Source organism: Staurois parvus, unplaced genomic scaffold (assembly GCF_062004578.1).
Source record: "Staurois parvus isolate SC_StPar_1 unplaced genomic scaffold, SC_StPar_1.0 ptg000449l, whole genome shotgun sequence".
NCBI classification, from domain to species: domain Eukaryota; kingdom Metazoa; phylum Chordata; class Amphibia; order Anura; family Ranidae; genus Staurois; species Staurois parvus.
In genome coordinates, this window is record NW_028318245.1 from 5,701,959 (window position 1) to 5,716,582 (window position 14,624).

The 14,624-nt window shown below is 47.8% G+C and overlaps 1 protein-coding gene across 3 annotated transcripts in view; it reads left to right on the top strand.

Annotated features, from left to right (window-relative positions):
* LOC149453441 (uncharacterized) overlaps nt 1-14,624 on the top strand; it is a 283,142-nt gene that overhangs the window by 261,302 nt on the left and 7,216 nt on the right. For 2 of the 3 annotated variants that reach the window (XM_089688375.1, XM_089688376.1), the window contains exons 2-6: nt 4,594-4,717; nt 4,832-5,235; nt 5,366-5,459; nt 7,189-7,280; nt 12,997-13,138. In XM_089688375.1, coding sequence (XP_089544501.1) covers nt 4,633-4,717; nt 4,832-5,235; nt 5,366-5,459; nt 7,189-7,280; nt 12,997-13,138 — 817 coding nt within the window. In that variant the 5' untranslated portion in view covers nt 4,594-4,632. The remainder of the gene's footprint in view (nt 1-4,593; nt 4,718-4,831; nt 5,236-5,365; nt 5,460-7,188; nt 7,281-12,996; nt 13,139-14,624) is intronic. The other variant, XM_089688377.1, reaches the window with a different exon arrangement.

A 14,624-nucleotide genomic window follows, 5' to 3' on the forward strand; every position in this document is an offset into this window, starting at 1 on the left:
TACATGATAAAAAAAAAACGCCCCCTGTACACGATGGAAATAACTGTCCCCTGTACATGGTGGAAATAACAGTCCCCCCGTACATGAGAAAAATAACCGTCCCCCGTACAGGAGAAAAATAACCGTCCCCCGTACAGGAGAAAAATAACCGTCCCCCGTACAGGAAAAAAATAACCGTCCCCCGTACAAGATGCAAATAATCGACCCCTGTACACAATGGAAATAACTGTCCCATATACACAATGGAAATAACCGTCCCCCGTACATGAGAAAAATAACCTTCCCCCGTACATGAGAAAAATAACCGTCCCTCATACATGAGAAAAATAACTGTCCCCCGTACAGGAGAAAAATAACTGTCCCCCATACAGGAGAAAAATACCTGTCCCCCGTACATGAGAAAAATAACCGTACCCCGTACACGATAAAAATAACCGTCCCCTGTACACAATGGAAATAACCGTCCCCTGTACATGATGGAAATAACCGTACCCTGTACACGATAAAAATAACCGCCCCCTGTACATGATGGAAATAACCGTACCCCGTACACGATAAAAATAGCCGTCCCCTTTACACGATGGAAATAACCGTCCCCTGTACATGATGGAAATAACCGTCCCCTGTACACGATGGAAATAACAGTCCCCCATATACGATAAAAATAACCGCCCCCTGTACATGAGAAAAATAACCGTACTCCATACACAAGAAAAATAACCGGCCCCTGTACACAATGGAAATAACTGTCCCATATACACAATTGAAATAACCGTTCCCTGTACACAATGGAAATAACAATGCCCTGTAAATGATAAAAATAACCGTCCCCTGTACATGATGGAAATAACCGTCCACTGTACACGATGGAAATAACCGTCCCCCGTACACGATGGAAATAACCGTCCCCCGTACACGATGGAAATAACTGTCCCCCGTACACGAGAAAAATAACCGTCCCGTGTACATGATAAAAATAACCGTCCCATGTACACAATGGAAATAACCATCACCTGTACATGATAAAAATAACCGTCCCCTGTACACGATGGAAATAACCGTCCCCTGTACACGATGGAAATAACCGTCTCCTGTACGTGATAGAAATAACCGTCCCCTGTACACGATGGAAATAACTGTCCCATATACACAATGGAAATAACCGTTCCCTGTACACAATGGAAATAACAATGCCCTGTACATGATAAAAATAACCGTCCCCTGTACATGATGGAAATAACTGTCCACTGTACATGATGGAAATAACCGTCCCCCGTACACGATGGAAATAACCGTCCCCCGTACACGATGGAAATAACTGTCCCCCGTACACGAGAAAAATAACTGTCCCCTGTACATGATAAAAATAACCGTCCCATGTACACAATGGAAATAACCATCACCTGTACATGATAAAAATAACCGTCCCCTGTACACGATGGAAATAACCGTCTCCTGTACGTGATAGAAATAACCGTCCCCTGTACACGATGGAAATAACCGTCTCCTGTACGTGATAGAAATAACCGTCCCCTGTACACGATGGAAATAACCACCCCCCGTACACGAGAAAAATAATCCTCCCCCGTACATGAGAAAAATAACCGTCCCCTGTACACGATAAAAATAACCGTCCCCTGTACACGATGGAAATAACCGTCCCCTGTACACGAGAAAAATAATCGCCCCCCGTACGCAAGAAAAATAACCTTCCCCTGTACATGATAAAAATAACCGTCCCCTGTACACAATGGAAATAACCGTCCCCTGTACACAATTGAAATAACAGTCCCCTGTACACGATGGAAATAACAGTCTCCCCGTACATGATAAAAAAAACCGTCCCCTGTACACGATGGAAGTAACTGTCCCCTGTACATGATGGAAATAACAGTCCCCCCGTACATGAGAAAAATAACCGTCCCCTGTACATGAGAAAAATAACCTTCCCCCATACATGAGAAAAATAACCTTCCCCCGTACATGATGGAAATAACAGTCCCTCGTACACGATGGAAATAACCGTCCCCTGTACAATGGAAATACCCGTCTGCTGTACAATGGAAATAACTGTCTCCCGTACATGAGAAAAATAATCGTCTCCTGTACATGATAAAAATAACCGTCCCCTGTACACAATGGAAATAACCGCCCCCTGTACACAATGGAAATAACAGTCCCCTGTACACAATGGAAATAACCGCTCCCTGTAGATGATGGAAATAACAGTCCCCCCGTACATGAGAAAAATAACCGTCCCCTGTACACAATGGAAATAACCATCCCCTGTACACGATGGAAATAACCGTCCCCTGTACACGATAGAAATAACCGCCCCCTGTACATGATGGAAATAACCGTCCCCTGTACAGGATGGAAATAACCGTCCCCTGTACACGATGGAAATAACCGTCCCCTGTACACGATAGAAATAACCGCCCCCTGTACATGATGGAAATAACCGCCCCCTGTACACGATGGAAATAACCGTCCCCTGTACACGATGGAAATAACCGTCCCCCGTACACAATGAAAATAACCGTCCCCTGTACAGGATGGAAATAACCGCCCCCTGTACACAATGGAAAAACCCATCCCGTGTACACGATGGAAATAAGGACAGTTATTTCCATTGTGTACACGATGGAAATAACTGTCCCCTGTACATGATGGAAATAACGGGTGGGGTGTTTAATTGCCTTCATCCAGCCCTTTAAAAATGAATATCGCTGGGTCATGTGATTGGCTATGTCAGTAATCATATGATAGGGATCGTGTCCCAACCAGTGACCGGGAGCTGTTGGTGACAATGCACTTCCAGCACAGAACAGCGACATCGGTTGTTTGAACATGTCAGGTATACTCACCGGCCACTTTATTAGGTGCACCGGTTCAATTGCTTGGTCACACAAATTGCTAATCAACCAATCACATGGCAGCAACTCAATGCATTTAGGCATCTAGATGTGATGAAGACAACTTGCTGAGGTTCAAACAGAGCATCAGAATGAGGAAGAAAGGGGGTTTAAGTGACTTTGAACGTGGCATGGTTGTTGGTGCCAGATGGGCTGGTCTGAGTATTTCAAAAACTGCTGATCTACTGGGATTTTCCCGCACAACCATCTCTAGGGTTTACAGAGAATGTTCCGAAAAAGAGAAAATATCCAGTGAGCGGCAGTTGTGTGGAGGAAAATGCCTTGTTGATGTCAGAGGTCAGAGGAGAATGGTCAGACTGGTTCCAGATGACAGAAAGGCAACAGTAACTCAAATAACCGCACGCTACAACCAAGGTATGCAGAATACCATCTCTGAACGCACAACACATCCAACCTTGAAGCTATAGCAGCAGAAGACAACACCGGGTGCCACTCCTGTCAGCAAAGAACAGGAAACGGCTACAGTTCGCACCAGATCACCAAAATTGGACAACAGAAGATTGGAAAAATGTTGCCTGGTCTGATGAGTCTGGATTTCAGCTGTGACATTCAGATGGTAGGGTCAGAATTTGGTGTAAACAACATGCATGGATCCATCCTGCCTTGTATCAGCGGTTCAGGCTGGTGGTGGTGGTGTCATGGTGTGGTGGATCCATCCTGCCTTGTATCTACGGTTCAGGCTGGTGGTGTCATAGTGTGGGGGAGATTTTCTTGGCACTAGCAAGGTGGACCTAATAAGGTGGCCAGTGAGTGTACGTCGCAGTTAGGAGTTAAAGCCCACCATTGTACCAGCACATACTGTGAGTGTACAGGTGGTATTAATGAGAGGGTTTATTATTATTAAGTGCCATCAACTCGAGTCCGAGTCCTAGCGACCTGATGAAGAGCTCTTAAAAGAAATCTGCTTTGTGCTAGTCTTGTGAGGTCCTCCAATGTCATCCCCACAGCTGTAGTCAATGTGTCCAACCACTTAGTAGTCGGTCTTCTTCTTCCCCTGGTTTCTTCGATCTTCCCAATGACAGGGTTACAGAACATAATATGGCAGGAGGGAACAGGGTGGGAGAGATAGGAATGACAAGCAGAGGGCACAGTTCAGCATTCAACGGAGGTTTGGGAGTACCACTCAACAATCCAATGCCAGCATCCATCCCATACAATGCCTTGAGCACCAGTTCAAAACAGCAGCCAGGAGTCCATATGGATATACAAGTCCCAGCAGTCCTTAATGGCACAGAACAATGATAAAACCACAGCTTCTAGGAAGTACTCACGGAGAACATTGGGGTGGACCAGATGTCCTCTGCCCAGCTGTTTTCTATAAATACATAGCAAAGCTTAGTGTCAGCACAGGTTCAAATCTGGCAATCATACCGGAAAAGACACATTGCCTGCCTTCCATGGACAGGACAGGGGAAGTTTGCAAAGACTGTGCAACCAGTGTCACCCCTAATAGCCAAGCAGGGAAAGAGCTGTATGGGATGGAGGGTTGGGGTCAGAAGCATTGATTGCCAGCTGTGTACCGAGAGAGCAAAGCTTGGGTCTCTGCTCTGGACCTGGTCTGCTGGGGCAAGATGAGAGCACTGAAATCTCGGGAGTAAGGAGAAGGTCTCCTCTCCCCATTCACATTGCCTTACTAAAGTCTTTAATTGTGTGTCAGGTTCCTATAAGGTGTCAGGATGTCACTGTCTATTTCTCCATGGAGGAGTGGGAGTATTTAGAAGGACACAAGGATCTCTACAAAGTCGTCATGATGGACAATCAGCTGCCCCTCACATCACCGGGTAAGAGGAGACTTTATTGTAATGGAGAGAGCAGTACGGAGGGTCCACCTATATCCCCCATCATCTGATAAAAAAATAGAAACAATGGTTTCAGTCAGTGTGTGTTTCCTACAGATGGATCCGGTAATGGGAACCCACCAGAGAGATGTCCCCGTCCTCTGTATTCCCGGGATTCCACACAGGATGGTCACACCATCCCCCATCATCATCAGGTAGATGGATCCAGTAATGGGAACCCACGAGAGAGATATCCCCATCCTCTGTTTTCCCGGGATTCCACACAGGAAGGTCACACCGTCCCTTACCATCATCGGGTAGATGGATCCAGTAATGGGATCCCACCAGAGAGATGTCCCCGTCCTCTGTATTCTCGGGATTCCACACAGGAAGGTCACACCACCCCTCACCATCATCTGGTAGATGGATCCAGTAATGGGAACCCACCAGAGAGATGTCCCTGTCCCCTGTATTCCCGGGATTCCACACAGGAAGATCACACCATCCCCCACCATCATCAGGTAGGTGGAGATATGAGTCTTGAACTCTGAATAGAAACATACTTTGTCAACCTGAAGGGAGGCTGTTTTGTGTGTTATAAGCTACATCATCCTTTCGTTTGTAAAACCAGACATTTCTATTCTAATTTAGGATGTTAAAGTTGAAGCTGAAAGGGAGGAGGAGACGTATCCAATGGGAGAAGTGCCATGTAACGAGGAAAACACAACTGTACAGAATACCACCAGTGAGTAATAAACCCCAAATATAGAGAAGAATAATATACAGGGGTTGGACAAAAAAAATGGAAACACATGATTTGCAGGTGTGAAAGTGACAACATATTACCTGGTGAAAGTGGAAGTGATGTAACATTCTTTGTCTTCCGCTGTGTGATGAGACACCTAGCCAACAGGTGGGAAGCCTTACTTTCCTCATTCACTGCTAGTCATGTCAGAGCTTACTGAGCTTCAAAGAGGGCAAATTGTTGGTGCCGCTTAACTGGCTCATCTGTGACTGAAGTTGCCAATTTATTTGCTGTGTCCCGAGGTCCAGTATCAAAGTTTATGACGGTGTATACAATTTCCGTGAAAACGTCTGATGAGCATAAGCGCGGTCCACACGGTCATCTGACCAAAAGAGGCAACAGGACGTTGCGCAGGATCGTGACTCGGAATAAGAAAACAACGGCTGCAAAAGTTACTGCAGAGCTCAATCTCAGTCCTGCAAAGACTGAATCCCGCTTTTTTAAAGGACCAGTTGAGTTTCTCCACTGTGACCCATACACACCTTCTTATATTTGGAAAATATACAGTGTGGCATTCGTACTGAAAAATGTGGAAACCCCTGATGTAGAATAACAATCGCAAGCAAGAAAATTAGTGTGTAGCCAGCTTTAGACTTGGGGGTATTTGGTTATAGTCCCTTAACCAGTTCAAGACCGCCCTATTGAAAATGTATTGTTAAAGGGTGGCCATTCTGTGCAAAATCACGTATATAAACGTGATTTTGCACTTCCCAGTGTAGGGGGTGCGCATGCGCCGCTCATGCTGTGACTTGTCACAGCAGAAGTCGATTAACAGGTGCCAGACAATGGATGAGCGCCGACACCCGTTGATCCACAAGGAGAGTGACAGGACACAGCTCTGCCTATGTAAACAAGGCAAAGCTGTGTCCTGTCAGCTGCAATCTGCTAGATTTTCCAGCAGAAAATCTAGCAGATTGCCTAGTAAAATCACATTACTGTGTGCACAAAACACTGGTTAGGCACAGTTTAACCCTTTGATCGCCTTAGATCAGCGGTAGGAAACCTGTGGCTCTCTATCTGTGGAACTACATTTCCCATAAGGCATTGCAAAGATTACAAAACTGACAGTTACAGCTATGACTTACAGAGGCATGATGGAACTTGTAGTCCTGTGGCTTTCAGGTTGCATACCCCTGCCCTAGATGTTTAACCCCTTCCCAGCCAGTGTCATTAATACAGTGACAGTGTATATTTTTAGCACTGATCACAGTATTAGGGTCATTGGTTCCCCCAAAGTGTCAGTGTCAGATTGTTCGCCGTGATATCGCTGTCCCGCTGTAAGTCGCTGATCGCTGCCATTACTAGTATTAAAAAATATAAATAAATACAATTTCCAGTATATATCCCATAGTTTGTAGAAGCGATAACGTTTGCTTTGCGCAAATCAATATACACTTATTAGGATTTTTTTTTTACCAAAAATATGTAGCAGAATACATATTAGCCAAAATGTATGAAGAAATTTGTTTTTGTTTTTTTTTTTAATTTTTTTATTGGATATGTTTTACAGCAGAAATGTCAAAATATTGTTTTTTTTTTAATTGTCTATCTTTTTTTAGCACAAAAAAATTAACATACCGCCAAAAGAAAGCTCTATTTATGGGGAAAAAATTACATAAACTTTGTTTGTTAAAGGTAGAGTACTCATAAAAATGTTTGTCTCTCTTAGATGGATCCAGTAACTCACCAGAGAGATGTCCCCGTCCTCTGTATTCCCGGGATTCCACACAGGAAGGTCACACCATCCCCCATCATTATGAGGTAGATGGATCCAGAAATAGGAACCCCCCCAAAGAGATGTCCCCGTCCTCAGGATTCCACACAGGAATGTCACACTATCCCTCACCATCATCAGGTAGTGGATCCAGTAATGGGAACCCACCAGAGAGATGTCCCCATCCTCTGTTTTCCTGGGATTCCACACAGGAAGATCACACCATCCCTCACCATCATCAGGTAGTGGATCCAGTATTGGGAAGCCACCAGAGAGATGTCCCCGTCCTCTATATTCCTGGGATTCCACACAGGAAGGTCACGCCATCTCCCACCAGGATCAGGTAGATGGATCCAGTAATGGGAACCCACCAGAGAGATGTCCCTGTCCACTGTATTCACGGGATTCCACACAGGAAGGTTACACCATCCCTCACCACCATCAGGTAGATGGATCCAGTAATGGGAACCCACCAGAGAGATATCCCTGTTCTCTATATTCCCGGGAATCCACACAGGAAGGTTACACCATCCCCCACCATCATCAGGTAGATGGATCCAGTAATGGGAACCCACCAGAGAGATGTCCCTGTCCACTGTATTCCCGGGATTCTACACATGAAGGTTACACCATCCCCCACCATCATCAGGTAGATGGATCCAGTAATGGGAACCCACCAGAGAGATATCCCTGTCCTCTACATTCCCGGGATTCCACACAGGAAGGTCACGTCATCCCCCACCCGGATCTGGTAGATGGATCCAGTAATGGGAACTCACCAGAGAGATATCCCTGTCCTCTGTATTCCTGGGATAACACACAGGAAGGTTACACCATCCCTCATCATCAGGTAGATGGGTCCAGTAATGGAAACCCACCAGAGACATGTCCCCGTCCTCTGTATTCCTGGGATTCCACATAGGAAGGTCACACCATCCCCCATCATTATCAGGTAGATGGATCCAGTAATGGGAACCCCCCCAAAGAGATGTCCCCGTCCTCAGGATTCCACACAGGAATGTCACACCATCCCTCACCATCATCAGGTAGTGGATCCAGTATTGGGAACCCACCAGAGAGATGTCCCCGTCCTCTGTTTTCCTAGGATTCCACACAGGAAGATCACACCATCCCTCACCATCATCAGGTAGTGGATCCAGTAATGGGAACCCACCAGAGAGATGTCCCTGTCCACTGTATTCCCGGGATTCCACACAGGAAGGTTACACCATCCCTCACCATCATCAGGTAGATGGATCCAGTAATGGGAACCCACCAGAGAGATATCCCTGTCCTCTATATTCCTGGGATTCCACACAGGAAGGTCACGCCATCTCCCACCAGGATCAGGTAGATGGATCCAGTAATGGGAACCCACCAGAGAGATGTCCCTGTCCACTGTATTCACGGGATTCCACACAGGAAGGTTACACCATCCCTCACCACCATCAGGTAGATGGATCCAGTAATGGGAACCCACCAGAGAGATATCCCTGTTCTCTATATTCCCGGGAATCCACACAGGAAGGTTACACCATCCCCCACCATGATCAGGTAGATGGATCCAGTAATGGGAACCCACCAGAGAGATGTCCCTGTCCACTGTATTCCCGGGATTCTACACATGAAGGTTACACCATCCCCCACCATCATCAGGTAGATGGATCCAGTAATGGGAACCCACCAGAGAGATATCCCTGTCCTCTATATTCCTGGGATTCCACACAGGAAGGTTACACCATCCCTCATCATCAGGTAGATGGGTCCAGTAATGGGAACCCACCAGAGACATGTCCCCGTCCTCTGTATTCCTGGGATTCCACATAGGAAGGTCACACCATCCCCCATCATTATCAGGTAGATGGATCCAGTAATGGGAACCCCCCAAAGAGATGTCCCCGTCCTCAGGATTCCACACAGGAATGTCACACCATCCCTCACCATCATCAGGTAGTGTATCCAGTAATGGGAACCCACCAGAGAGATGTCCCCGTCCTCTGTTTTCCTAGGATTCCACACAGGAAGATCACACCATCCCTCACCATCATCAGGTAGTGGATCCAGTAATGGGAACCCACCAGAGAGATGTCCCCGTCCTCTGTTTTCCTAGGATTCCACACAGGAAGATCACACCATCTCTCACCATCATCAGGTAGTGGATCCAGTAATGGGAACCCACCAGAGAGATGTCCCCGTCCTCTGTTTTCCTAGGATTCCACACAGGAAGATCACACCATCCCTCACCATCATCAGGTAGTGGATCCAGTAATGGGAACCCACCAGAGAGATGTCCCTGTCCACTGTATTCCCGGGATTCCACACAGGAAGGTTACACCCTCCCTCATCATCAGGTAGATTGATCCAGTAATGGGAACCCACCAGAGAGATATCCCTGTCCTCTGTATTCCTGGGATTCCACACAGGAAGGTTACACCATCCCTCATCATCAGGTAGATAAGTCCAGTAATGGCAACCCACCAGAGACATGTCCCCGTCCTCTGTATTCCTGGGATTCCACATAGGAAGGTCACACCATCCCCCATCTTTATCAGGTAGATGGATCCAGTAATGGGAACCCCACAAAGAGATGTCCCCGTCCTCAGGATTCCACACAGGAATGTCACACCATCCCTCACCATCATCAGGTAGTGTATCCAGTAATGGGAACCCCACAAAGAGATGTTCCCGTCCTCAGGATTCCACACAGGAAGATCACACCATCCCTCACCGTCATCAGGTAGTGGATCCAGTATTGGGAACCCACCAGAGAGATGTCCCCGTCCTCTGTTTTCCTAGGATTCCACACAGGAAGATCACACCATCCCTCACCATCATCAGGTAGTGGATCCAGTAATGGGAACCGACCAGAGAGATGTCCCTGTCCACTGTATTCCCGGGATTCCACACAGGAATGTTACACCATCCCTCACCATCATCAGGTAGATGGATCCAGTAATGGGAACCCACCAGAGAGATATCCCTGTCCTCTATATTCCTGGGATTCCACACAGGAAGGTCACGCCATCTCCCACCAGGATCAGGTAGATGGATCCAGTAATGGGAACCCACCAGAGAGATGTCCCTGTCCACTGTATTCACGGGATTCCACACAGGAAGGTTACACCATCCCTCACCACCATCAGGTAGATGGATCCAGTAATGGGAACCCACCAGAGAGATATCCCTGTTCTCTATATTCCCGGGAATCCACACAGGAAGGTTACACCATCCCCCACCATCATCAGGTAGATGGATCCAGTAACGGGAACCCACCAGAGAGATGTCCCTGTCCACTGTATTCCCGGGATTCTACACATGAAGGTTACACCATCCCCCACCATCATCAGGTAGATGGATCCAGTAATGGGAACCCACCAGAGAGATATCCCTGTCCTCTGTATTCCTGGGATTCCACACAGGAAGATCACACCATCTCTCACCATCATCAGGTAGTGGATCCAGTAATGGGAACCCACCAGAGAGATGTCCCCGTCCTCTGTTTTCCTAGGATTCCACACAGGAAGATCACACCATCCCTCACCATCATCAGGTAGATGGATCCAGTAATGGGAACCCACCAGAGAGATGTCCCTGTCCACTGTATTCCCGGGATTCCACACAGGAAGGTTACACCATCCCTCACCATCATCAGGTAGTGGATCCAATATTGGGAACCCACCAGAGAGATTTCCCCGTCCTCTTTTTTCCTAGGATTCCACACAGGAAGATCACACCATCCCTCACCATCATCAGGTAGTGGATCCAGTAATGGGAACCCACCAGAGAGATGTCCCTGTCCACTGTATTCCCGGGATTCCACACAGGAAGGTTACACCCTCCCTCATCATCAGGTAGATTGATCCAGTAATGGGAACCCACCAGAGAGATATCCCTGTCCTCTATATTCCTGGGATTCCACACAGGAAGGTCACGCCATCCCCCACCAGGATCAGGTAGATGGATCCATTAATGGGAACCCACCAGAGAGATGTCCCTGTCCACTGTATTCCCGGGATTCCTCACAGGAAGGTTACACCATCCCCCACCATCATCAGGTAGATGGATCCAGTAATGGGAACCCACCAGAGAGATATCCCTGTCCTCTATATTCCCAGGATTCCACACAGGAAGGTTACACCATCCCCCACCATCATCAGGTAGATTGATCCAGTAATGGGAACCCACCAGAGAGATGTCCCTGTCCACTGTATTCCCGGGATTCCACACATGAAGGTTACGCCATCCCCCAACATCATCAGGTAGATGGATCCAGTAATGGGAACCCCCCAAAGAGATGTCCCCGTCCTCAGGATTCCACACAGGAATGTCACACCATCCCTCACCATCATTAGGTAGTGTATCCAGTAATGGGAACCCACCAGAGAGATGTCCCCGTCTTCTGTTTTCCTAGGATTCCACACAGGAAGATCACACCATCCCTCACCATCATCAGGTAGTGGATCCAGTAATGGGAACCCACCAGAGAGATGTCCCCGTCCTCTGTTTTCCTAGGATTCCACACAGGAAGATCACACCATCTCTCACCATCATCAGGTAGTGGATCCAGTAATGGGAACCCACCAGAGAGATGTCCCCGTCCTCTGTTTTCCTAGGATTCCACACAGGAAGATCACACCATCCCTCACCATCATCAGGTAGTGGATCCAGTAATGGGAACCCACCAGAGAGATGTCCCTGTCCACTGTATTCCCGGGATTCCACACAGGAAGGTTACACCATCCCTCACCATCATCAGGTAGTGGATCCAATATTGGGAACCCACCAGAGAGATGTCCCCGTCCTCTGTTTTCCTAGGATTCCACACAGGAAGATCACACCATCCCTCACCATCATCAGGTAGTGGATCCAGTAATGGGAACCCACCAGAGAGATGTCCCTGTCCACTGTATTCCCGGGATTCCACACAGGAAGGTTACACCCTCCCTCATCATCAGGTAGATTGATCCAGTAATGGGAACCCACCAGAGAGATATCCCTGTCCTCTATATTCCTGGGATTCCACACAGGAAGGTCACGCCATCCCCCACCAGGATCAGGTAGATGGATCCATTAATGGGAACCCACCAGAGAGATGTCCCTGTCCACTGTATTCCCGGGATTCCTCACAGGAAGGTTACACCATCCCCCACCATGATCAGGTAGATGGATCCAGTAATGGGAACCCACCAGAGAGATATCCCTGTCCTCTATATTCCCAGGATTCCACACAGGAAGGTTACACCATCCCCCACCATCATCAGGTAGATGGATCCAGTAATGGGAACCCACCAGAGAGATGTCCCTGTCCACTGTATTCCCGGGATTCCACACATGAAGGTTACACCATCCCCCAACATCATCAGGTAGATGGATCCAGTAATGGGAACCCACCAGAGAGATATCCCTGTCCTCTGTATTCCCGGGATTCCACACAGGAAGGTTACACCATCCCTCATCATCAGGTAGATGGATCCAGTAATGGGAACCCACCAGAGGGATGTCCCTGTCCTCTGTATTCCTGGGATTCCACACAGGAAGGTCACACTATCCCCCACTATCATCAGGTAGATGGATCGAGTAATGGGAACCTACCAGAGAGATGTCCCTGTCCTCTGTATTCCCGGGATTCCACACAGGAAGGTTACACCATCCCCCACCATCATCAGGTAGATGGGAGACGAAGGTCTCAAAACCATCTTGTATTTTATGGTGTCTGTTGTTAAACTGGTCAGACCTAACGTATATATGTTGTGAAATATTCAGCCGGAGACCCTGGATGACCTAAATATAATTGTGAAGGAAGAAGTGAAGGAAAATGTAGACGTTAAAGAAGAAGTGAAGGAAGAGGAGATTACAATACCAGCGATGACTGACGAGGAGGATAATCCGGCAGAGATTGGTGCTGGTGAGGAATAAACACAAAATCGGTGACTTGTCATCTGGGACGAGCTCAGGGTTGATCTGTACTTGGGTTTGGACCAAACCCAGAAGGAAGCTGTTACTCCTGCCCACTAACGCCAAGTCTACTGCAGCCAGACCATTTCCACCTACCATGTTAGGTCGATGATGTCACAAGCATGCCTTTTGTGTACATGCAGCTGCGGAGCGGGGAATGCCCTCACTTCTTGGCCATTTGGTTAAGATCATTTGGGTAAGATCTGTTCTTATCAATTTTCGAGAGAGGGAATGCCGGTCACTTCTGTTGGGTTGGGGCGCTGGTTAGTACCTCTTCTGAAGTAATTAGGTGGGAATGGTGAGAGTGGTGAGAGAACTTTTTCCTCCCAGGTTGATTGTGGCCTGGTGTACCGGGCTTGTCCCCGGTTGTAGGCAAGGCTCTCCCTAAGCTTTCTAAGTTCTGATGCCTTTTTGGTAGGGATGGGGCTGCACTGGCCTGGCCGAGGGCCGGGATGAGAAGGAAGCCCGCAGTGTATGTGCCCCTGGAGTGGCAGTCCAGGGGTGCCAAAATTCTCATGGTGAGGGAGCTCACTTTGAGTTTTAGGCACCTTGGTCACTACACCAGTCACGCTTTTTTTTATCTTTTTATTCCTCGCCGAACGGCATCAAGTACTTTTCCACTTCCCCCCTCCCTTTTTTTTTATTGTTTGCTTGTCACTTGCACTTTTTGCACAGCACGTACGCATTTTTTTCACTTCTGATTAGTAGGGTGTAGGTCCTCAGGCCTGCCCAGAAAGTCTTGGGGGGGGGGGGGGGGCATGTGGCCTTTTGGTCAGAGTCTCCTCCTCTCATGGGGTCTCCCTTTGGGGGAGCCCCACTTAGTACTCGGGGTGGCCTTGCTTCGGCAGGCCTCCTGAAGAAAGCGGTCCACTGAATTTCGGCCAGGTTGGCCTAGTGAGTGCCTCAGTCCCTGTGAGGAGCCTTTGGAGGAGGGCTAGACGTATACCCTGTGCACTTTTTTGCCCTGGCTATAGTTGATTAGGCAATAGTGGGCAGGAAGGACAGGTTCCTTCTAGGTTCTCCCTGAACCAAAGTTTGAACCAAACCCGAGCTCATCCTCCTTCATCGCTGCCCGTGATTCTCACTCTGTAATATCACAAATGGCGTTGCTCTCCCATATTCTTCTACATATAAATTCAACGTCTGTCCTTTCCCATCACCAAGTCCATAGTTTCTGGCTCTGGTCCTACCTGCCTTGGGGTGTTTTGGATCTTACTCAAAAATACGATCAAGCTGAAGTCTAGCTGCAGAAAGTCAGATGCAGCTCGTCTCATTTCCTGGCTGAAGGGTGCCCACATCGTCTAGCCCACGGGTGTCAAACTGGCAGTCCTCCAGCTGTTGCCAAACTACAAGTCCCATGAGGCATTCCAAGATTAATAGTTACAGGCATGACTCCCAAAGGCAACAGCTGGAGGGGCCGCCAGTTTGACACCCCT